Genomic DNA, 25077 nt, shown 5'->3' on the forward strand with positions numbered 1-25077 from the left:
GCAGATCTAGACCCCCTTTTCTGAAAGGTTGTCAGTCCATGAGCACGCAACATTTACCAAAATGCCATTTTTGGGGTCTAATAAAATCCAAACACAGTTATAAGAATGGCTAAAAATTTAAAATCCTGTACAGTTTTTGATGCTAATTCCAATGAAATACATTTTAACATTATGATGCAAAATCCAGTCAAGTTGACTCAAAGTGTGCATCAAAATTGGTCACGACTCATCGGAACATATTTGGACCAATATTCAGACCGCAACAACTTCCATGCAGACAAAGATACGGACTTGAAATTTTGAACAAGCATTATGCTTGTGTTGGATATAATACTGCCAGATTTGCAACTAACCAGCATCTATAACCGCCCTGCAGGATCTCTTCAAAGTTGGCATTGTCAGCGCAAATAGTAAAATGTAGCAAAGTTCAAAGCCAATTATTAAAAAAAAAGAGTCTGCCTGAATCAGCTTGTGAACAGTATCATCTGAAAGAGAAAATTGTGCTCTACAACACTGATATGTTTTTGTTTTGCAATGCCACCATTAAGTAGCCAATTTGATTTTTTTTTATTTTATTTATATGAAGTCTTTATTAAACAGTAATAAAATACAATGAACTCTGAAACCAGGTCAACAGTGTACAAATACAAAACTTTCAAGTCAAACAAAAGCACCGGAGTCTCGCACATTTCTTTTCTGAAGACATCCAAATTTGTTTCGCAGTAAACTTCATGAATTTTTTTTTTTCTTTAAAGAGTATATAGTTATTGAATTACCACCCCCATCCCCACCCCTTATCAGTTCCCCCATCAAACCAATCCCCAAAGAAGCTCTCAACTCCCACACCTATACAAGCACTGTTGCTACTCCTAACCACTTTTGGTAGCGGCAAGAAAAGAGTTCCAAGTCAGGTGCCATTTACTTGTCTGATGTGTTCGCTCCGCTCGGAGTCGCTCCATCTCGCACACATGCCGTAGTTTATTGCACCACCTTGTTACAGAAGGGACCCCCCTCTGTTTCCATTGAGATGCAAGTACCACTCTCGCTGCCCCAACAGCATGACGCACCAATTCCTGCTGATAGGAATTTAGGCCCACCGCCCTTACAGAGAAGAGAAAAATCTCGGGGGCCCACTGAAGTCGGCAACCCAGCCAGATCTGCATTCTACTATGTATCGCTTTCCAGTAGGCTCTGGCTTTAAAGCAATTCCACCACACGTGGCCCATTGTTCCACGATGCCCGCATCCCCTCCAACACAATCCCGACGAGGACGGGTAAATCTTCTGCAATCTATCTGGGGTGAGATACCAACGATATAGGACCTTCACTGCATTCTCCTGTGACAGCACATGAGTGGACACCTTCGCCACTGCCCGTTCTATTTTCCCCCATTCCATCTCCCCGAGATTAACACCCAGCTCATCCTTTCCTGTGACGACTGTAACACTGGACCTGGGCACCAACACTTCTATACAGACAACCAATCAGTCCTCGGGAAGTATGGAGTTTTTCACAAATATCATCCAGTGGTAACTTATCCCTTTGCATAACTAATCTAACTGCCTTTGTTCTAAAGAAGTGAGATAATTGAGTGTACCCAAAGTCATCTACCCGCATACCCGGATACCTTGCCTGCAGCTCGTCAAGTGATATCAGAGAACCCTCTTCAAATACTTGACCCCAGGTTTTGACCCCCTCCTTGTACCACCTAGTGAAGACCCCCTTTGTGTTCCCTGGCAGGAAGAGAGGATTGTATGCTATTGGTGATAACCGCGACAGAACGCATTGATGATTGGGGAACAAACTATCCCAGTAATGCAATGTAACTCCAACCGACGGGCAGGACTCCTCCTCCTTCACCCGAAACGACCGCGGAAGCCACATAAGCGCTGCTAACGGTACTGTTCCAGTTGTACCCACTGCCTGTCTGGGTATTCTTGGAACCATTCAACCACAGCCTTTCCCTGTGCCGTCCTGTAGTACCAAGTGAGATTAGGGACACCAAGCCCACCCCTCCTCCTACTCTGGTAAAGGAGCGCGCGCGTGAGAGCCTAGGCTGCTTACCCGCCCAGATGAACCTCACTATACGATCCTGCAAGGAAGCTATAAATCGCCTGGGCATCATCACAGGCAGCACCTGAAATAAATATAACAGGCGCGGTAGAATGTTCATTTTAATGATTGCAATTCTGCCGAACCAAGAAACCCCTAATTCCCCCCATCTCTCCAGGTCAACTGCAATGTCTCGAGCCAAGTCTTTATAGTTAGCCTGGAACAAGTCTGAAAGTTTCGGGGTCAATTTCACTCCCAAATAAGTAACATGACGATTAGCCCACTTAAAAGAGTACGACGTTTTTAAAGACACCACCAGCTCTTCAGGAAGCGTTACATTTAGAGCTTCGGACTTTGTCATGTTCACCTTAAATCCCGAAACCGCTGCGTACTCATCTATAATACAATTAAGTCTGGGGAACGTGGTAAGTGGGCGGGTCACATACAACAGGACGTCGTCCGCAAAAAGGGCCATTTTGTGCATTCTACCCTCCACCCAAGCCCCCGACATCTCCGGGTCCAGACGTATCCGAGAGGCGAAAGGTTCCATGACCATAGCGAATAAGAGGGGGGATAAAGGGCAACCCTGTCGGGTGCCTCTGTGGAGTGAAAACAACTCCGAATTACTGTCGTTGACCCGTACACATGCTCGTGGAGAGTTATAAAACGCCTGTATCCAGCTCCGAAAAGTCATCCCAAATCCCATGACCTCCAGTACCCGATACATGTAGGGCCAGTGGACCCTATCAAAAGCTTTTTCAGCGTCCAAACTGAGCAGACAGAGTGGCTTTTGATTTCTCTTTGCAAGGTACATAAGGTCAAGCGTACGCCTAATATTGTCCATTGACTTACGATGGGACACAAAGCCCACCTGGTCTGGATGCATCAGGACTGGAAGCAAGGGCGCCAGGCGACTTGCCAGCACTTTAGCTAAGATTTTAACGTCGGCATTTAAGACCGATATTGGTCTATAAGAACCACATTCATTAGGATCTTTACCTGGCTTGGGAATGACTGCAATCCAGGCCTCCATCATAGATGGAGGCAGCGTCCCCCCCCCCCCCCCCCCCCCCCGCTCCCACCTGATTAAACAGGTCTGCAAGCAGTGGCGCCAGTTCGGGGGCGAGCCGCTTGTAGAATTCGCTAGGGAGCCCATCCAATCCGGGGGACTTATAAGAGGGCATGCCACTAATAGCCTTCTGAATTTCTATGGGAGTTACTGGTGCATCCAGCAATGCCCTTTGCTGGCTGGTTAAGGAGGAAATGTCACTTTCATCTAGATATTGTCCAATATCCTCTGGGGAGGGGTTAATCTCCTGTGCGTATAATGTCTGGTAGAATTTCCCAAAGCATTCACGTGTTTGTTCAGATTTTCCTAACATCTCTTCCTTTCCATTCCGAACCTGCTTAATCATACGATCAACTTTTTGCCTACGTAGCCTAGTAGCGAGGAGACGTCCAGCTTTGTTCGCAAACTCTTAAGTTCCCGCCTTGTATTTTGCTTGCATCAGACTAAGTTGTTCTGAGTATATAGAGTCTAAAAGCAGCCTCTCCCTCCTCAGTTCCTGCCAAGCCTGCGGTGACCTATTTTTCTTGTGTTGCCCCTCTAGCTGATGAATTTTCTCCAAACATGCTGCTATCTGCGCCCTACGTATCTTAGCGCGCCTGCTAGCTAGTTGTAGGAAATATCCTCTAGACACTGCCTTCATATCATCCCATACTATGGGCATCCCAGGTCCCTTGCCAATGTTAAATTCAAGGTACTCCTTAAGCATGTTCCTGTACCCTTCCACCACCTCCCCTTCCTGTAGTAAACTAGTATTTAACACCCATCTCTTTTCTTTCAATTCCGCCCTGATGGTGGAGAGGGAGACCCATACTGGGGCATGATCTGATAGTGTCACACTTCCAATGCCAGCCTCAGGTCCCCTCTCCACCAAGTTTGTGTCCAGGAAAATGTAGTCAATACGCGAATATGACTTATGAACTGGGGAGTAAAACGTATAGTCCCTGTCTGTCCCATGTGTCAGTCTCCACAAGTCCAGTGTGCCCAGGGAAGCAGCCAAGGATGCCAGAGCCTGTGATTCCTTGTTGCCTTCCGCCCTGGGGACTCCCGATCGGTCTAGGCGAGTATGCATCACCGCATTGAAGTCCCCTCCCATTATCAGGGACCCCTTAACAAATGTTGCCAAGGAGCTCCAGACCCTCGCAAAGAATTCTGCCTGACCACTGTTTGGGGCATAAATCGAGGCCACTGTTAAGGCCACCTGGTCCACTATCATGTGTACAAATATGTAGCGCCCCCCCTGGATCCCTTCTGACTTGCTCAACCTGCGCCGCCACAGAAGAATGCAGCAATATCGCCACCCCTCGTTTTTTGGAGCTCTCCGCAGAGGCAAAGTACGCCCCGGTAAAGCCCGGACAGGAGAGGAGTCGCTCGTATTTACGCCTCAGGTGCGTTTCCTGGAGCAGGACCACGTGTGGTTTGAGCCTCTGCATTTCTCTATAAAACCTCTGTCTCTTCTGAGGCATGTTTAGCCCCCTCACATTGTATGATATTACTTTCAGATCAGCACTCATGTCTACATGTAAATATATTTCCTGTTACCATTACCTTGCTCGCAGTGCACTCCCCCGTTTAGAGCCCCCTCAGTTGGTTGCGACAGTGTTGGTCTTCTGAAGGCATTATTGATAAAAACCCCAGGTATTCCCAGAACCCTCCCCACGACCCCCAAACATCCTTCACAAACATAACCCCCACCAATCCGGGTCCCAGGGCCCGGACTGGGAATATCCCCCCTGAAGTGCCCTACAGGAGAACAAACGGTCCCCCGAACCTTTGTGCACACCCCTGTACCCCCCCCCCCTACACTATTAGTACATTCACCCAGTCTCTCCACCCAACCATCAAAACTCAAACCATTTGCACTTCAAAACAACCTCCACAGAGTCCCAATAACAGAGAACAGATAAACACACAGAGTCAAAAAAATAGAATGTCACCCCATTAGTAGACATTGGAACAAAAAGGATATCAAACAGAATCACAGTCAAAGTCACGTCTTGATGCCTTGCTTTTTAGTTTTCTGGGGGACTCTTCCACTGCTGCAATTTTTCTCGGGTAGAGGGAGCCAGATCTCCCACAGGGCTCGCCATTGTTGTCAAACCAGCCTCCTGCAGAAACTTCCATACCTCCGCAAGCCTGCGGAAGCGAAGTTGCTTACCCTTAAACTCAAAGCTCAGTGCAAAAGGGAAAATCCACCTATAGGGGATCTTCTCCTTCCTCAGGATTTCCAGCACAGGTCTCATCACACGCCTCTGCGCTAATGTAAATAATGATAGGTCTTGGTACACATACACTCGCTCTTTCTTGTATTCCACAGATGGATTTTGGCGCGCTTTTAGCCAGACCTTTTCCTTAAGCGCATAGGAAGAAAATTTTACAATTATGTCTCTGGGTTTGTTGTCTTTAGGCTTACCAAGTGCCCTGTGAGCCCGATCAAACAAAATACTATCAGACTCCATTGGTTCTCCCGTAATTGACTCACACAATGATTTCACAATTGCAGGCACATCTTCCATGTTTCCGTTTTCAGGAACTCCCCGAAATCTGAGGTTTTGTCGCCTTCCGCGATTTTCCAGATCATCAATTTTATATTGGAGTTCCTCTGTCTGTTCTTTTAGCTGCACAAAACGGATCTCTGCTGCCTCCGCTCTTTCAGCGTGTTCGTCCATCCGTTCCTCTAGGGTTTCAACTCTACCCCCCAGCTCGCGGAGGTCAATGCTGATGGCGTCCATGTGCTCGAGAATTTCTTGTTTGGACGCCATGATCTCTGCCCTGATTTCCTTCAGGCATTTAGCCAATTCTTTAGACAGGGCTGCTTTCGGGGAAGCTCTCCGCACACCAGCACTCGATGCCGCCGACTCGGATCCCGATGAGTGATCCGGGGCCCGTGACATGTGTCTCGATCGATTCTTCATCGACTGTCTCGTCGAGCTCCGCTCTCCCTCACGCGTCTGGGACGCAGATATTTTGCTCATCTTGCTCCCTGAGTCGCTGTTAATCTCCAGGAGCCGTTCCAGTACAAGAACAAGACCAAGGTTCCGCTATTAAAGCAAATTAAAAGCAGGGAAGTACGGAGCTAAAGATTCAGGCAGCCATTTGTCTCCGTGACGTCACTTCCTCCGCCAATTTGAATTTTTTAGCCATTCTTATAAATGTGTTTGGATTTTATTAGACCCCCAAAATGGCATTTTGGTAAATGTCGCGTGCTTATGGACTGACAACCTTTCAGAAAAGGGGGTCTAGATCTGCAACTATTGCAGTTAGAGACCTCAAATTTTGGGAAACTTCGTTTAACACCTGACTCGCGCAACAGATAAAATGTGAACAAAATTGGAGACATGATGGTGGGAAGGTTTAGACCACTTGGCATGGAATGACCCTTTAATTCACTTCCAATCAAAGGCATCTTTTAGAGCACCTGTATGCTACTGGTTGGTTCATATCCTGCAACACAGAAACCTCCATAAGGACAAGGAGCAGATGGAAAGGGCAGGTTGAAATTCAATCTAACTGGCTGTAAGAGATATGCACGATGGGTACAGATGTGTGCATCTGTGTCTGTCAGACATCCCAAAGAATTTTAAGTTAATCTAGCGACCTTTATACGACACACAAATATACAATCTTGTCCTGCTGAGACCCTGAAATAACCTTCCTTTCTGTTTCTTTCCTTTTTCTCTTCTCTCCTGACTCCAGGATGTGGATGCTGCAGATATCAAAGTTCAAGTGTGTGTGTATGCTTTTGACATGTTATACTTGAACGGGGAGGTAAGTATTAACATAGGGAACCCAAATACTTTATCTCTTTGACATGTCGGCCTTCTCAATTCTGTAAAACCTTTTTATTTTATTTAAAATGGGGGGGGGGGGGGAGGGTAATTGCTTTCCTCAAGGATCACCTTCTCAAAGTGGTGTGTGCTAGTGCCAGATTGCCAAGGCCACCAACATGGCATGAGCTACTTTAACCCTTTTTGTTTGTACTCCTCTTTATCTTTTATGAAATGCAGATCAATCAATAAACCTCAAACAAAACTGAACAGACCAAAACCAATGTTTTATCAGGCTCTAGATATACTGCTTTTCACAATGAAATCAAAGCAGTGTTCCCACATTAAAAACATGGGGGGAGGGGAAGAACTCCATTAGTAATAGGAAAGCCTAATAGAATGGGAACAGAACAGGGGGGGGATCACTGAGCCCTCTTTCAAGGGTAGGATAGTCATACAGGTCACTATTAACATAATCCTCACACCACTAACTTAGAGATATTTCAAAGATGATACCCTTAAAAATGTGCTAGAGATGTCTTATGGAAGAGCCCTGCTACCTTCACTACTCCTTTCGTTTGGTGCTTCCCTCCAAGTAGTGACATACGGTCCTCTGCTCCTGCGGGTGTCCTGTCCAGAGATGTATTATCTCAAATAATGTTAGAATATGTGAATGAGAAGAAATCCCTGCAGTATGCACAGACTACATAGATCACTTGTACTGCTCACCCAAACATGATTAGTAGAAGGATTCCACCCCCTCCCCCCCCCGCCCCACACACAAGTTCTTTATCAAACTCCTGGCCAAAAACCACCGAAGGCTGCCCATAATCTGATCTGCATATTATCATTCTTTTGGAAGATGGGATGTTTTGTCTCTGTTTAAATGCATGCTGTTCCATAAAAATTGGAGCTGCTACTGAAACAAACCCAAGGTGCACAGCACATCGGGCACCTTTTCCCACTTTATATACCCTCCCAACCCATCTGGCCTAGTGTTGGTTCTCTGGCAGCTCAGGCTTGTGTGTGTTCTGTGGTGCACACATCTCTCCCCCTCCTTTGGTCCTATCCACTTTGCCCATGTAAACTTGCCACATTTCTGTTCCATGTACTCCCCTATCCCAGTCGCTGGTTAAAGAACCCTTTGCAAGAAGGCGGCAGCTTTTACGGGAAGCCTTTGTGGAGAAAGATGGGGAGTTCCTGTTTTCCACCTTCATGGACACATCCAGCGTGGATGAGATTTCAGAGTTCCTCGACAACTCCATCAAAGGTAGTTTTCTGTTACTTGGCCTCTGTCCAGGTTGCCTCTATCCCCGTCACACAAATCTCTTGTGACTGAGTAGCTTTTACTTGAGTGCCTTGGTCAGATGTTTTTATTTAGGCCTTTGATAACCATTCCTTTGTCAGTTTAACTCGGGAAGAGTTTGCAGGAATTGGCTAACTCTCCGTTTCATCCTTGCCCCAGACTCCTGTGAGGGGCTGATGGTAAAGACCCTGGAACAGGACGCCACATATGAGATCGCCAAGAGGTCGCACAACTGGTTGAAGGTGAGCAGAGCTTCGTTTGAGCAGCTTAAAGTGGCTTTTCATCTGTGCACATATACTTGCTTCCTGGCTCAGACTCCCTTTCCCTGTGTCTCTGTAGCTGAAGAAGGATTACCTGGAGGGTATAGGAGACACATTGGATCTGGTGGTGATGGGTGCTTACCTGGGGAAGGGGAAGCGCACTGGTACTTATGGTGGCTTCCTGCTGGGAGCATATGACGAGGACAATGAGGAGTACCAGACCATTTGCAAGGTGAGGATTTATGTGACTCCTGAGGGTCGGACCATTCAAAGGCCAGTTTACTTGAATACACTGTGAGTCAAGACCAACTTCCGTAAAACTGCCTATTTGCTTTGAGCCTTCGGGGACGCTGCATTTATCCCATGGCTAAGCATTTAGGGATCCCCCAAAGGCTCCTTCCTTAGCAAATGGTCCAGACCATTCTCAATGAGTGAGTATGTACCCTCCTACCAGCAGCTGGAGAGACTGAGAGCTACCAGTGGTGTCACTCTATTGAGTTCGGTGTAGAGCCGAGTTTCTCGGTATTTCTCAGTCTTCTCGGCAGATGGTAGGTAGGTGTCTGTGCAGTCCTGTCCCAGTGGACCTTTGCCTAGGTTTTCCTTCCAAAAAAAAAGAATAATAAAACAGCCTGTTCAGGGTGGTCTTTGTTTTGCTGTCTTTTGTGCTCTATCAGATTGAGAAGCTGTGCCTACTAAAAAGAAAAAATAAAACAAAAATAAAACGATTACATCAGGAGGAGGGACGTATAGGTTCTGTGAGCAGGGGTTAGCCTGTCTACAGTGGGGCCCAGCCTTGTCAGTTGAAGGCTTCAGAGGTGCACATTTTCACGGTGCGGGTCCCTCCCAAATTTCAGTGTCTCAGTCTGCCTCGACCCCCTCTCCCGAGCAGAGAGGGTTTTCTTACGGCTCCCCCAGGCGGGATGGAGCAACCGGCGACTCGCTAAAAAGGCTTCTTCTGCTCCTCTGGAGTTTGGGTTTCTGCCCGGGACTTTGATTGGGGAGTCATCGGCAGTTGGCAGGGGAGACTTTTTCAGCTTCACGCATAGTGGGTCAAATGACAGCTCCCATGGGAAAGGTGCCCTGCTAAGTGCACCGCAGATTGTCTCTGGCCATCGGTTTATGCTGGGTGTGTGAGGAAGCCTCTGGGGGAGAAGCAGTGTTCCTTCCCGAGGTAGCGGGAGACTTGATGCAAGGGAAGGATGAAAATGTGATATACTGTGAACTAACTTATTTCTTTCTGTGCTGCATGCCTCCCTTGCCTCCTCAATCTTGCACTCTTCCACAGATAGGAACGGGTTTCACAGATGAGGATCTGGAGAAGCACTATAATTTTTTTAAGGTAAGAGGAGATCACTGGGATGCAGGCAGAGACTTGGTGTCCCCCTTCCAGAGGGATTAGTAGTGGGCTGTACAGCAGGGATGGCATCATCCTCAACATGCTATAATCACCTCTTTTAGAGAATATGTTGAGATTTAGCTATATAGTCTAAACCCTAAAGCTTAGCGAGGCTATGATAGGAACCCCTCAGCAGCTTAGGAAGGGGGGAGGTTGGGAGAAGTTCTATCCTCAGAGAGAAAGTGCTATACTATTGCTGAGCCTGTTCATCTGCACCCTGCAGGATCATGTCATTGAGAAGCCCCGTCCATACTACCGGTGGGACAGTGTCACAGAGCCAGACCACTGGTTCGAGCCAGCACAAGTGTGGGAAGTGAAGTGTGCTGATCTCTCCATCTCTCCCGTGCATAAGGCTGCCCAGGGATTGGTAAGTCCATCCTGACACACTTCACACTAACTTCTGATCCAGAGGAGGGGGGCCAAAGATTCCCCAGAGAACTACAGATAATTATGCCACTTGAGTACCCATACTGTACTTTGCTTGGCAAGAAAGCAGAGCTGTGGTGCTGCACTAGACCTAAACCAATCATATAGCTGGTATTCCAGCATTGGATGCAGTATATTGAGAGAAAAAACAATAGTTTAGGGGGCTGGCGTTTCAAGTATAATCTTTATTCTGAAAACCCATCATGTGCTCAGTGATGCAAGAGACCCTGGATTTGATTCCTGCACTCCAACTCCTGTCCTTTCATGTGAGGCGGAGAAAGAAGGGAATCCCAGCTATGGAGCAGAACATACACCTACTGGCCAACCCTGGATTCTCTAGAGGGAGCCCAGGGTAGACGAGCACTGCCACTCCAACCCCACCCCCTTACCTTTCTGTCTTCGCCTCCAAGGGGAGGCCTGGTGCTGGCAAGCTGCTTCCCTTCATGCCTGCTCCCATGGTCTTGTCCTCTCCTGCTCCTGTCTGTGCTAGGAGTCAGGACCTGGATGATTGCATTAACGCAATATTGCGTTAATGCAATCATCTGGGTCCTGGGCAGCACGCAGGAGCAAGGGAAGATAGACACGGAAGCAGGCAGCAAGAAGCTTGCTGGGCCTGAGGAATTTTGCCCCACACCACCCCCCTCGGCAGCCCCAGAGGAAGCCACAAGCTATAGCCCTCTTATGACTTGCTGGCACACTAATGGCCAGGCTGCTTGGTGGGAGGGAAGGGTCCCCCTTTCTCTTCCTCCCTGTCCTTCAGGAACTGATAGGGAACTGTAGCCTCCTATAGAGGCTGGAAGTTCAGTGGGGCTTAGATGAAGTCATGAAAACAAAGCCATAACAAATGGTAGGAAGTGATTTGTAATGAAAAGCTTAAATCTTTATTTGTCCTTGCTGTTCCATCAGATAGATGACATGAAGGGGATCTCCTTACGCTTTCCTCGCTTCCTGCACATCAGAGATGACAAGAAACCAGAGGAGGCAACCAGCAGCTTCCAGGTACTGCTGCCTTCTTTTTAGCTTTTCAAGGCCATTTTCAGACACCAAAGACAGCTCTGGTACCTGATGGGGGAGAATGTACCCTCTGGCAAAGGTCAAGGGTAGACCTCATAAAGATAATAGGGCCAGGCATGCAGCAGACACATTTTCTGCAGCACCCTCATGAGATGGGGTGGGCACTATCACTCACGGCTAAATGAAGGGCCCATAATTGCAATGACCAGTCTATACATATATGATGCTTTTATCGGCATGACTTTCTGGGGGTGTGGGTGTGAGGGTGGAAGAATGTACCTTTGTATCCTCATGTCATTTTCTCTTGTAGGAGCAAACTTCTTAATATCCTATTTATTATCCATTGTGTATTCCTGCAGATCAAGCCACTAGTATCTTATTAAACTTTTACCCATGTCCCCATTTTTCCCCCTCCCTATTGTACGTATAGACTCTCGTCTCATAAACCTAATGTCCACAACAGCAATACTCAAATCCCAGTTTTGTTCTTGCACATTAAATCCCCATTACCCTTTTGCCCCTCCCCCACCCACTGCCAATCTTAACAAGGTTTATGAGACAAAAGATAGTGTGTATATCATTTAACATTACAATGTAATATTTTTTCACATATCCTGAGTTCCAGAATACTTGGTGTGTTTAATGGTGTGTTTGGGTGACTAAGAAACAGAACAGTGGCTTCCAGTAAATTGATCAACTTCTTTTCCTGGGCCTGTGTAAGCAGGTCTTGTTTATTTAAAACGCTCACAACCGGTTCATCCACTGTTCTGGTCAAAGGAAAAAATCTAAACTGTCCCGTAGGTAACAAAACTAAAATAAACACAGTCATAAAGAAATTGAAGCACATCTATATAAACGTAAATTTCATTTACTCTGCAGGTAGCTGAGCTGTACAAGAAGCAACAGCAAATCCAGAATACTTTGTCAGCTGAGAAGGGAGCGGAAGATTTCTATTAGTGATGACTCGCCCTGGAATGCAAGAGGACGGAGGAGGGTTTAGTTGCAGTGAACTGCATTCTTTGTCATACTAAAATTACACACAGGCATCAAATTTGGTTGGTGCCGTAGGGGCTTATTAGAAAGTGGCCTAAACCAGTGCTGTGTAGCAGGAAGAAACACAGCCCAAGCCTTTTCCACTCTCTTTGGGAAGTGGAGAAAGGCCTTCTTTCTAAGCCCCTGCCCCCTCCTTGTTCCTTTTTGTGATCTAGCTTCACTGTTCAGCTTCCCCGTGTTATGATGGGTGAAAAAAAACCCACATCATTCGTTGTTGAGCACTTAACTCCAAGGAGCAGGTGTCCAGGAGAGTTGCTTCCAGACCTTGTGGAAAAGTGCTTCATTTCCAAAAGCTAATGGCTAGGATTATGAAATTGCCTTGTGTGTTCTGGTCTCAGCTTGCTCTTCTTCATTCCTCTTGAGATCAGGATACGTGGAGAAAGGAGTGTTGGGAGAGCGTCTGTGAAGAAGGGAAACTCGAGAAGGGGTAGAGAAATTGGGGGTGGATTTGGAAATTTTTTTGTGTTTTTTTTTATCTTAAAAACTATTTTAATAATATAAATCTGAAATTGGAAGCTAGAGCAAGGTTTGATGCCAGATAGGCAATACTAATTTACAAACACCTCCTTTCTCCTCACAAGGGAACTAACACCTGTGACTAGTGGAGTAGATAAACAGGTTCATGTTTGTGGTACATTTGGGACCGTTTTTTAAGCCCTCAGGTAGTTCTCCTTGTCAGCAACAGTGTAATAAGACATCATGATGCTCCCCCGCCTTTCATTTTACCTGTGAAAACACTGTGCTAGGCCCTGGCCTTGGGGGAGCAAAAGTGTTACTCTCTCACCAATGACTTCTGGGTGAGGGGGTTTTTTTGTTTGTTTGTTTTTTTGGGAGAGCTCGTCATATTAAGGCAGTTGCCGTTTGAGTGTCATTTTCCCTGCCCTCCATAGCTTTTTGTAAAAGTGTTGGTATAATTTGTACAATAAAAGACTTCTAATTCCTATCTGTTCCTTAGTCTCCATCTCTTTAGCACCCATCTAGAACAGTATTAGAAGCGTCCTTTCTTTAGAACGTCACCAAAATCCTTCCCTTTCTGAACACACAAGAAAACGGCCTTTGTCCATTCTCTCATTCCCTCCTTAGACTATTCTCCATTGCTGTTGGGGAAGGAGCAGGACACTGTGCCTTATAGCAATGCAATAGATGCTCCTATACATTTTGTACACGAAGGAGGGACCCCTGCCTTCAATCCTGGGCTGACATCCCTGCCTGGCTAGAGTGCTTAGCCCAGTGATAGTCCAGTTCTGCTTGTAGATTGTTTTCTGTTGTAGTTTTCTTAAATTCAGCTGCTTGCCTTCTTTCAATAACATTGTGACAATTGAATACCCTGGTATTGCTATGTCAGTTGCCTATTGATTTCCACATAAAGTGTAACCCTCTGCTACTCATACAAGTGGATTATAAATGAAAGAAGCTAGATTGTTAATCTAGTATAATTAACATCACTTAAAATATTCTCAAACTATAATTCCATTATGTAGCTTGTCACTATTGCAGAACCTGTGGGATAGTTGTGGCCATCAACCAGCAGGTGAAGATAGAATACCGAGTTGCTGGAGAGAGGACAAGATGGCCGAATAGAGCAGACATGCGTGTTTGAGCTCCCGACTCACTAGACTGTGAAACGAGAAGTTGGATACATATCCTGTGCTGGTCATGGGGAAACAGAAGGGAAAACCCAAGGACTTGGCCTCCTCGGTACCTGGGAATGTCCCCCTTCCTCGCCAAGCAATCTTGGAGCAGTTCGGGATTCAACTGTTGGCTATGCGAGCGCCCGCTTCGGAGCTTTCCGCGATGACATCGACGGAAAACAGCGCGGAGGCAATCTCATTGAGTCCGCCAGGGAGTACCATTCCTCCTCGACCCGGAAGCATTATGACCCCGACGGAGAAGACGGATGGAACGCCCAGAGTGGAGAAGATTCTACCGCCTTCAGGAGGCCTAGTCGGTGGTCTTTCCCCAATTGGTATTGAACAACAGGGGGTTTTGTCCATGTCTACCCCCACTCCAATGGGAGCTGCACCAGTGTTTCGGGAGGTGAAGAGACCTCAAGTGGTAACGTTAGACTCTATATGGCATGTTATCCAGGGTATGAATTCTCTACTCTCCCAGGTAACCAATTCCTTTACTCAATAATGTGAAACAAGTTCAGAAACAGTTTACAGAGAAAATGCAAATCCAAGAAGGTCAAATGGAATCTTTAAAGATTGAACTCCTGAATTTTGCAGGGACGGTGGTTAAAGATAGAGAGGTTCTAGTTAGGAAACTAGAATCTCTCGAAAATCAAGGGAGGAAGAATAATTTGCGGTTTATCAATTTTCCCAAGTCTCCTCTAATTCCAGCTATGGAGATGCTACGTAAATATTATACAGAAATACTTGGATTTCCAGCAGAGGGTTTTCCCCCTATTGTTCGGCTTCAATACATAACTGGAAGAAAATCTAATCCTTTGAATCTTTCACCACAACAACCAGAGATGAACTTAACAGAGTTTTTAGAAAACTCTCTAGAACTGGTAACAGAGAGAACAATCTTATAGTTTCCTTTGCACTTGAAATGGATAAGATGAATACTTTTAAATTATATTTTCGCCATTTTAATGATAAATTTCTTGGGAAAACTGTGCGTATATTTCCTGATTTAACCAGGGAGACTCAAGCCTGTCGGCGAAGACTCCAGCCTGTCGGCGAACGTTTTTGAATTTAAAAGCTAGAACCCTTGCTATAAGGGGCTTGTTTAAGTTAATATTTCCATGTCGTTGTATAATATCCCTGGACTCAGCTAATTATATATTTATAGAACCCAAGAAATTGAGAGAATTATTAACTGCCAAAGAAAGTAGTGATTAACCCAGGACGCCCAATAGAGTGAAAGTGCTGAGTTCTCTGGCTGTGGGTGCTCCTCATGCCTCTGCCCTTTGGTTTGCTTTTTTTTCCCCTATGAATTTATTCAGAAATCTTTACCTTGTATCTTGCCCTTAAGTTGTGGTCTAAAAGATGTAAATTTACCTATGTATAATTGATATCATTTTTTTCTTCTTTTTCTGTAATTAACATTTTATGTTATTTTTGATGATAAATGGAAATAAAAAAAAAAAAGATTACAGAGTTGCTGGACTGGATGCCAAGAGACATGTCACAACTCGGTTTTGAGTTCTCTCTTTCCAGTAGGTGAATGGACACAGTTTTCAGCCTCTGGTTCCGAGTGATTTGCTCACCAGTTGAGCTTGGTGGGATTAAGTTCACACAGTTATATATGGAGGTCTTCAGATCCTTGTCTGTGATGCCCCATGAGTTTACTACTTGCCCTCCCTTCACAGTACAACAAAAAAAAAAAGAAAACCATTTTCTGGAGAGCATGGGACAGAGCCTTTCTCAACTGTGATAAGACTTGTGGAGACTCTGAGCTTGGGGGGAGCAGCTAGCAGTGGTAAGTTTAACTCAGAATGGCTTGGAGGGGCTGCAAGTTCTACTTGGTGCAAGGGAGGGATTCTGATTCGCTGCTTGGGACACGTGTTGGGCTGGTGACAGTCGGGGTGAATGGCGACTCCGGAGGCAGTTAAGTGGTGTTCCTTAGCGTCCCTCCGGACCGGACCAGGATTGGACTGATGGGTTGTGCTCGCCTACCAGCAGGTGGAGACTGAGAAAAAACTCTGACTCTAGAGAGCCAATAGGAGCCCTGGCCATGTGACCTTAGCCTCAGTATTTTCTCAGTCTCCCAGCAGGTAGGAAGTGAGCCCATTAGTCTCTCCTTTTCTCTTTAGATATTACAGATATTTGTGATAATTCTTCTGTGCCTGGAATCTTATTTAGAGGCTTGACAGGGTTTCCTTTCTCTTCTTTCTTTGACAGCCTCGGGGGTGTTAAACTCGGGTGTCTCGAGTCCACCCCCCTTCCTCCCCATCTCCCTGGCTTAGCAGGGAAGGGCCGTCCCTTTCTCTGGAAAGGTGTACCGTCTTTGGGAGAGGCAGCCACTTTTAACAGGTAGCTGCTTTAAAAGAATTAAATCAAATAAAAGGAAATTCAAAGAAGCAGCCTTTCTTTCCCCAGACTTCTAACGAGCAGGCAGCTCCAGTGTTTTATTATGATTGAGGGGTTATAAAAAAAAAAAAAAAAAAACAGAAGAAAATAATTCAGTATCTGTGACTTTAAACAGCGATTTTTCTCGTCAGATTTAATTTCCTCCATTTTCTTGCGTTTTGGCGGCGGCAGTTTAAACAAATGAAAAAAAAAAAAAAGAAAAAGAAAGGTGCGAACCGCGTAAGCGTGGCCACCTGTTTTTTCCGATATGGCTTAAAAGTTCAAACAGCTGCTGTCGGTCAGCGTTGCGCAGTTCACGCAGCCGGAACGTGTAAATTTTGCTCTCCCTTCAAGGTTTCTTCGGGTCCGGTGCTGCCTCCAGTTTTTTCGGGGCCTTTTTCGCCGGCTGTTGTTTCTTCGCCGTTCCACTGGGCTCCGCTTGTTCGGAGGTGTCGGGCGCGCTGTCGACGATCGCCACAGGGCCAGTGGCGTGAACGGTGGCCATTTTGTTTCTCCCTCCATCTTATCAGTCGGGGATCTCTCTGCTGAAGGTAAGGCTGCAGTTCATAGAGCAGTTCGGCTCCAAGATGTGTACACTTTTGTATGTGCTGAACGGCGTATTCTAAAATGCTCTTCACATCAGCAGGCAATATTTGGTTGACAGGGGGCTCCTTTCATATATGGATATATAACAAGCTTTTCTTCTTTTAAATTTCTATGTATCACGGGGCTGTTAACAATAGTTTTTTCTGGTGCTCAGTCATTTTTCATTGCCTGGTGGAAAATATACATCTTATCATAATATCATAATTCATTTCAAGCATTTTCCTCAATAGCTGTAGTATTATACAGTGTTTTAAGAACTTTAGAAACTTTCTCTATAGGCATAGAGTAAATTTCTGTCTTTCTCATTCCCTGGTGAATAGGACTACATTGTCTAAGAGTCAATTGATTGGTACTTTGCAATTCTGACCATAATATCTTAGTTCCTTTCAAGCATTTTACTCCATGCCTATGATGTTATATAGTGTTTTAAGAACTTAACAGACACTCTCAATGGCTGTAGTGTTATACAGTGTTTTCTTTTTCCGACTTTAAGAAGCCTTCTCTAGAGGCATACAGTATATTGTTCAGATGCCATGGGGTTATATCAGCTCTTTCATATTCTCTGAGGGACAGTCCTGTCTACCAAGCTCCCAGTCACTCAGCTGCCTTAGCAGGCATGCTTTATTCATGTCTTCCCTTCTTTTCCAACTGCCTTGAAGCCTCTCATATTTCATTTTAGCTTTCTTCTGGTTTTTACAGGACATATGGTCACTTAGAGAATAAAGTCATCCTTTCACTTAAAGATAGTGGACGGTCCTCAAACCATCTACTCGTGTTTGTCTCTACTCTATCAGTTCAGCATTGGCAGATTATAAACATCCTGGTTTGGTCCAGTATGCCTATACATACCATCTGCTATCTCTTCCTCTTCCTTAGAGACCTGATGTTATATCAAGCTTTCTTGAATTCAGATACAGTCTTGTCTACACTGCCTTCACCAAGTGGCTGTGGCACAACTTCACTTTTTTCGTTACAGGTAATTTCCAAGTTTGTCCTTTTTCATTTTCATTCTATGCGCCTTCACTCCAGAGTGTTCTTTCAATTGGAAGAGGATTCACTCACTTCCTGTGTATTTATACCATAGGTACATAAGTATGGTTATGCTGGGTAAGGCCTAAAGTCCATCAAGTCCAGCATTCATATCTAATGGGCATAGGTACATAAGTTTTGCCATTCTGGGGAAGCTCAAATGTCCACCTTTCTATAGCCAGAACAGCATTAAAGAAAAAAAAAAAAAAAAACCTCTCACGAGAGTATCGAACAGAAATCTCTGCTCCAAAAGCAAGGCTTTGCAGTAATTCTGCAAACTAACGCATACAATATTTGCCATGGCTGTTCACCACTAGGAACACCGGGGACCCTGGGCCTAGGTTCGGTGTTTTAACCTGAAACAAGCTCAACATTCATATCTATTGGGTGTGAGTCTGGTACTACTACTACTTAACATTTCTAGAGCGCTACTAGGGTTACGCAGCGCTGTACAAATTAACAAAGAAGGACGTTCCCTGCTCAAAGGAGCTTACAATCTACATCTCAGTGAGGGAGGACGCATGACCGTGGTACGTGGATTAGTGGTATGTGGATTAGGGAGATCCAAGAAATTACAGGCCGGTGAATCAGACGTTCATACTGGGACAATTTTTTTCTGTCCGGAGCGTACTACCATAGCTGGTGGACTCCTATATTCAGAACTTTCTATATTCAGAACTTACCCAACTATGGAACGCCATAGAGATAGGGTTGGAGTTTGTAGCCCTATTTAACTGGTGTCCTTGGTCACCCTTTCTCTTCTCCTCAGGATCCAGAGAATGGCTAGTTTTTTGCTTATGCATTAACCGGTCATTTTCAGCAGTACTCTCTCTTCCGTTCTTTTATAGATCTAAGAGGATGTTCATTGCGCTCTTAGGGTCATTTCATTCTTACCTAGACGACTGCCTAATTGGAGAAAGTCTTATCAGCAGAGTTCTCAGGTCACGCACCGGGTGTTGCATTTCTTACAGTCTCTAGGTTGGGTGGTGATTGTAGCCAGGCCTCTCATTTGATCTCTCATTTGATCTCTCATCAGATATCTCTGATTTTCTCTTTGTTTAGTCAGGTTGGCGCACAGTCTTTTGTCTCCTCTGCAAACATCCCAGTTTATATTTTTCTTGGTGACCTTGGGCCTTCGGCCATTTCCTCGCTCTATTCTGCAGAATGCAATTTTACTTTCTAATGCCCAAGAAGGAATTTTCCTTCATCCTATTGCGAATCTCAGGGTCATCAATCGCGCTATTTAAGTGTCATCTAGTTATCTCAAGAACCTTAGTTCTGTCATTGGGATGCTTCGTGCAGTACACTTTTTGGCAGAAGCTTGTTTGTATATATTTTTTTTCTGGGGGACCTCAGCAATTCGTTTTACCTTCAGGTGAATTTTGTTTTCCCTACTGACAAACAAGGCGGAGAGAGCTATGTTGGTCCTTGCCATGGCAATGGGTTATGTCATCCGCCAAGGAGGAGTTAAGAGTATACTCTTGAGTTTGTACTCATTTTTTCTTAGTTGTGTCACCCTGCGTTTAGGTGAATGGACTCTCATTTTTTTCAGCCTTACGGCCTCACTGCGACACTTCAGGGCTATCTCTTTTTGCCTTCAGGCTCACGAACATTTTTTGCTTCTTCCGTTCAGCAACAGTCTTGACGGAGACAGGGACAGATGCCAACGTCCAGCAGGGGTTTTTCAACCTTCTTTATGCGTTTCTTCCATCATCTCACTAGGTGTTTACGCAGAACCAAGGCACCCTTCTACATCTGGACCCCCAGTCACTCAAACTTATGGCGTGGTTACTGGGTCTGCAACATCTTTGATATTTTCGCAGGAAGTACTTCAAGTTTTAATTGCTTCCAGACAGAAATCTACATTAAAGTCCTATGAATCAAAGTGGCGACGGTTCACTCTGTGGTACTCCTCTCGCCACTTCATTCCACAAACAGTATCCATTTTGCATGTTTTGGAATATCTTCTGCATCTTGCGAAATCTTGTCTGTCTTACTCATCCATTAGAGTTCATTTGGCAGCTCTATCAGTGATGCATGATACTGTTGACAACCGCACGCTTATGCAGCATCCACTGTCAAAGCGGTTTCTTAAAGGAGTCCTGAACCTGTACCTCCCGCTTCGTCCACCAGCTAGGTGAACTAGGTGAACAGACTCTTAAAGTTCTGTTTTCTAGTAGCCATAACTTTTTCTATAAAGTTTTCCTCTTCAAGCAGTGTTTCCCAGTAGCCATTGCAGCAAGTAGATCTATGTGTGGAATACTTCTACGGTTGGTAACTTCTTTTCGGTCTGCTGTAGTTCAAAAGTTTTCACCTTTCCCAATCGGTTTTTTCTTATTGGTTTTGTCCTTCTAGCCAGTAGGCTTAAAAGTTTTTCATTGTTTCTAACCCGCTATATCGCGAAGGATCAAGGAAATGAGAATGTCTATTTCTCTTCTCGCTGAGAGGGCAGTTCCACAGCGTATTACAACATATTCCACAACTTCAGAAGCGGGCTCTATTCTTACTACGGCGATTTTTGGTGCTCTCGGTGCACATTGGTAAGTTGGCAACTTAGTCCTAGTTTCATTTTATTTTGCTCATTGGGACACACTACATGTTAGTTGTCGCCAGGTGGCCTATGCAGCATGAACATTTCTCTGCAGTTTTCATAGGGTCCCTCCCTTCAGATTACTGCTTTGGTACTTCCCATCAGTCCAATCCTGGTCCGGTCCGGAGGGACGCTAAGGAAGGAGAAATTAGATCTTACCTGCTAATTTGCTTTCCTTTAGTCCCTCCGGACCGGACCAGGCCCCTCCCATGTTCTCTCTACTCTTTAGCTTCTTTTATTAAGTAGGAAGTGTATTCAGTAGGAAGTGTATTCATTCCTTTACGATTCGTGGAACAATACTATATATATATACAGAACTTTACGTGGTCTATACCACTTCTCTGGTGGTTGCTGGTGAGCTCAATTGCTGGAATCTATCTATAAAACCTTAAATACGCCATACCACTTCTCTGGTGAGAGTTGTGGCTGAGCTCAGTTGCTGGAATATCTATAAAACCTTAAATATGATTTACCACTTTTCTGGTGAGAGTTGCTGGTAAGCTCAGTTGATGGAATATATATAAAATCTTAAGTGGGCCATACCACTTCTCTGGTGAGAGTTGCTGGTGAGCTATAAGACAAGTGAGCCATACCACTTCTCTGGTGAGAGTTGCGGGTGAGCTATATTACATGTGAGCCATATCGCTTCTCTGGTGAGAGTTGCTGGTGAGCTATAGTACAAGTGAGCCATACCACTTCTCTAGTGAGAGTTGCTGGTGAGCTGTAATACATATTGGGCCATACCACTTCTCTGGTGAGAGTTGCTGGTGAGCTCTGATACTTGGCATTGCCGAGTGCTTTGTGGCTGCTAGGATTCCATACGGCACAGAAGGTCTTTCTTTCTTTCCTGCTTTGTTATTCAAATACTGAGGCTAAGGTCACATGGCCAGGGCTCCGATTGGCTCTCTAGAGTCAGAGTTTTTTCTCAGTCTCCACCTGCTGGTAGGCGAGCACAACCCATCAGTGCAATCCTGGTCCGGTCCGGAGGGACTAAAGGAAAGCAAATTAGCAGGTAAGATCTAATTTCTCCTTAGTTTTACAGTTCCACAAGAACCCTACAGATCTGCAGTCGTGGAGGGAATCCCTGTGGGATTCTCGCTGTCCCCGTTCCCGTGCAGCTCTCTAATATTAATACTGAGGAGCTGGACTTGAATGTCAAGAGTGCTCAAGTTTTCAGTTCTCTCTCTACCTGCTGATTGATGGACACATTTATTCCTTAGATTCTGGACTAATGGAACAAAAAGTATCAGGTATGACCTAATTTCTCCTTATAAAATCTACCCTACCACCATCAAGTCAAATATTAAATGTCTCTCCTAAGCACATGAGAAGGGGCTTTCAGGTATCTGTTGTCGGGAACAGCCTTCCTGCATTGGTGTGTCATGTTCCCTCTTTCATCAAAGGTGACTAAAGTTACCAGAAACAGAATTCATTCAAACCTAATTTTCTGATACCGCGGAGAATTTGGTAACTGAACAGTCCAAACCCCATCCTTTTTTGTGGGGAAAAAAAAGGTACAAAAGGTCAAAATGTAACGTTTTCAAAGTGCTTATGAACCCATAACATGCAAAACGTCTGAGATTTTAGTCCCCTTTTCTCAGTGACTATCACGTGTATGTTCTGTCTGAATACTCTCTCCTGGTGGATACTGATTTAAAAATTTAATGTTTAACATCTTATCTCTTCTTTCAACTAGAATCTGTTTTTCACATGACCTGTTTTGATGTTCTTTGCAGCTATGCCTACCTCTGTTGAGAGCAAAGATCACGTGTACAGTGACCTAGGTGGAAAGCTCCAGCCTGTGAACAGACCTTGTGAAATAGAAAAGGGAAATGGGACTTGATATTCCGCCTTTCTGAGGTTTTTGCAACTACATTCAAAGCGGTTTACATATTATTCAGGTACTTATTTTGTACCAGGGGCAATGGAGGGTTAAGTGACTTATCCAGAGTCACAAGGAGCTGCAGTGGGAATCAAACTCAGTTCCCCAGGATCAAAGTCCACTGCACTAACCACTAGGCTACTCCTCCACTTTCTAAAACAGTAACATAGTATTTTGAAGTGGCAAAAGCTATTTTTTAATAGTTTAACTGCTTACTAATCTACTTTCTAAATGTCTTGGACAAGTGCTATAGTCTGCATGTATCTCTGGCTTGTGTGCTCATTAAAAATAATTACATATATATTTTTTGAGCTGTAACCAAATACCATATTTTACTTTTTGGTTTAATCCTGATTTAATGATTTCCCAATTATTTATATGAATATTTGGTACAGCCCTAAACATATACACAGTATCCACAAAAAAAGTAAACCCCCTAAAACATTTGCAATAACAAGTGCAAACCTGCACTGAATTAATTAAAATTTAGAAATCCACCTTAATGTTAACCGAGATGTTAAATTTTAAATACCACCACCTATTTTCTTGCACATTTGAACAGGCTGCATGTCGAAATCTGTTTAGTGCTGTATTCTTTCAGCTGTTAGTATTTTAATTAAAATGTGATATTCTTTTTACATTTTAACCATGCACAATGTTGGTAGTTAAGTCATGTCACAAGCTGAGATTTGGGATAGCAGTGTGTAAAAATTAAAAAATCGTCAATGGGAAGAAGGATTTCTATGTAAGTTGGTGTCAGCGATGCAAATTAATATTGTGTATATAAAATTTTAATTTATTTGATGCAGAAGTTTGAGATTGTTAAAAATATATATATTTTTTTTTTTTTTTGGGGGGGGGGGGGGGTGTCCCTCTTTTTCCTGAACAGTGTAATATACACGTGTGCAGCAGGGAACCAGCATTGGAGAGAAGAAGCTGAAGAGAACAGTGGGCTGAGAGTAGAGGAGTGGCCTATGGGTTAGTGCAGTAGGCTTTGATCCCAGCACTGAGGGTTTGATTCCTACTGCAGCTCCTTGTGACCTTGGGCAAGTCACCTTACCCTCCATTACCCCAGGTGCCCTTACTATGTGCAATGCTGCATCCATGTAGTAGAAAGAGAAGCCAGCATTCAAATCCTATTAACACTCTCTACCTTAAACGAAATCACTCTACCCTCCACTCCAGGGACAGGGAACTACCTACCTTCTAGCTTTGAACTATTGTAAAAATGTGCTAAATCTAAACATTGTAAATAGTGTTCCTTTGTAGTATGGCTTCTTTAGCATACTAGTGCTCCTCTCCTTGTACTTGACATCTGTTGTTCAATGGCAGCTGGTCCTCTTCTAATTGGAACAACTTCCATCAATGATTTTAAACCTTATATGTCTCAACATCATCCTTGTGGTTGTGAAAAATGGTTCTACTGTCTTAGGTGCAGAATACAGATACCATGTTAGGCCATGACCTGCTACGATCTAAGGATGCGAGGAAGGCTTTTAGACTTTTTGTTTAAGCATGGTGAACAGCTCACTCCCCCAGTTGCAGACACCTACTGAAAGATATGCCTGTGGTAGAACTGCACCAGTTCAAGGGATCTAGTGTACTTAGCACAGTCTTCCTTCATGTTACAAGTTTAGCCTGGGCTTTACTCCATTGGAGTAAGCACCTAGGTGCGGTTGTTGTCTTCTCAAATATACAGCAGCTGGCACATCCATTGGGAAAAGGGATGGTGTAACTTGAATATTTTCCCATAATAATTTTAGGCTAACACCTCCAGCCTCATAGAAAATACTGAACTAGACTATACTACTGTTCTAGAACTTAAGATAGTGGAGTAGGAGTAAGCCAGCCTCGACTGTGGCCTAGTGCTCTGGCTCTATCTCCTCAAATGAGCTTCAGTCCTTTAAAGAACCTAGAACCTGAGGCTTGAGCCTAGAGAGCAGTTCTTGGACAAGGCTGTTATTCAGTAGGAACATATTACCTTCATACTGTACACCATGCTTGGGTTTGTTGTACAAGTGTAGAAAGACAAGGAAGTCCTGCCTGCTGTTTTGAACCTATGTGGGCAGAGGGGGGATGGGTGGAATTTAGGGAGATTTTGTATAACCATTAAGGTGTGTGAGCCCATGTTTCATCCTTGATCAGCCCCATTGCTGTAGGGGTAGTAGTACATAGGACCCTGTTGGCTCAGACCTATGGGCCATGAACACCACCCTCCTCTCTCCCCCTTTTGTGTTTAGTCTGGTACTTGGATGTAGGCCTCTGCTAGAGAACTACATTCAATGTTGCTCATGCCCAGAAGCAGTAGTATCTGTGGCCATAATGTTTGGCTGGTAATGGACATCTTATCATGGACAAGGGTATTTTAGACCTCAATCTATCATTCCCTGTTGTGTGTGAAGTTGCTGTGGGTCGAGCCTGGCACCCTAGAGTTAACCTAGCTTAGTCGTCGTAGCTTACAGTAGGTTTAAAGGAGGATGATATTGAACGCCAACTCAAACCCATGCACTGCTTGCCTAGAAAAATAGAAAGGACACCAAAGCGTACTCCATACAAGTTTTTATATTGGACATCTCCATCCATATAATAAAAGTAAACCCAAAAGCAGTTC

At 44.6% G+C, this 25077-nt stretch overlaps 1 protein-coding gene across 3 annotated transcripts in view; it reads left to right on the forward strand.

The window, feature by feature from the left end:
- Window positions 1-13283, forward strand: part of LIG1 (DNA ligase 1) — an 88743-nt gene extending 75460 nt beyond the window's left edge. For all 3 annotated transcript variants that reach the window (XM_030197689.1, XM_030197687.1, XM_030197688.1), the window contains 8 exons: window positions 6815-6886; window positions 8011-8155; window positions 8351-8433; window positions 8531-8683; window positions 9737-9790; window positions 10071-10214; window positions 11180-11272; window positions 12167-13283. In XM_030197689.1, coding sequence (XP_030053549.1) covers window positions 6815-6886; window positions 8011-8155; window positions 8351-8433; window positions 8531-8683; window positions 9737-9790; window positions 10071-10214; window positions 11180-11272; window positions 12167-12244 — 822 coding nt within the window. In that variant the 3' untranslated portion in view covers window positions 12245-13283. The remainder of the gene's footprint in view (window positions 1-6814; window positions 6887-8010; window positions 8156-8350; window positions 8434-8530; window positions 8684-9736; window positions 9791-10070; window positions 10215-11179; window positions 11273-12166) is intronic.
- The last annotated feature ends 11794 nt before the right edge of the window (window positions 13284-25077 follow it).

This window comes from Microcaecilia unicolor, chromosome 3 (genome assembly GCF_901765095.1).
Source record: "Microcaecilia unicolor chromosome 3, aMicUni1.1, whole genome shotgun sequence".
Classification (NCBI taxonomy): Eukaryota; Metazoa; Chordata; class Amphibia; order Gymnophiona; family Siphonopidae; genus Microcaecilia; species Microcaecilia unicolor.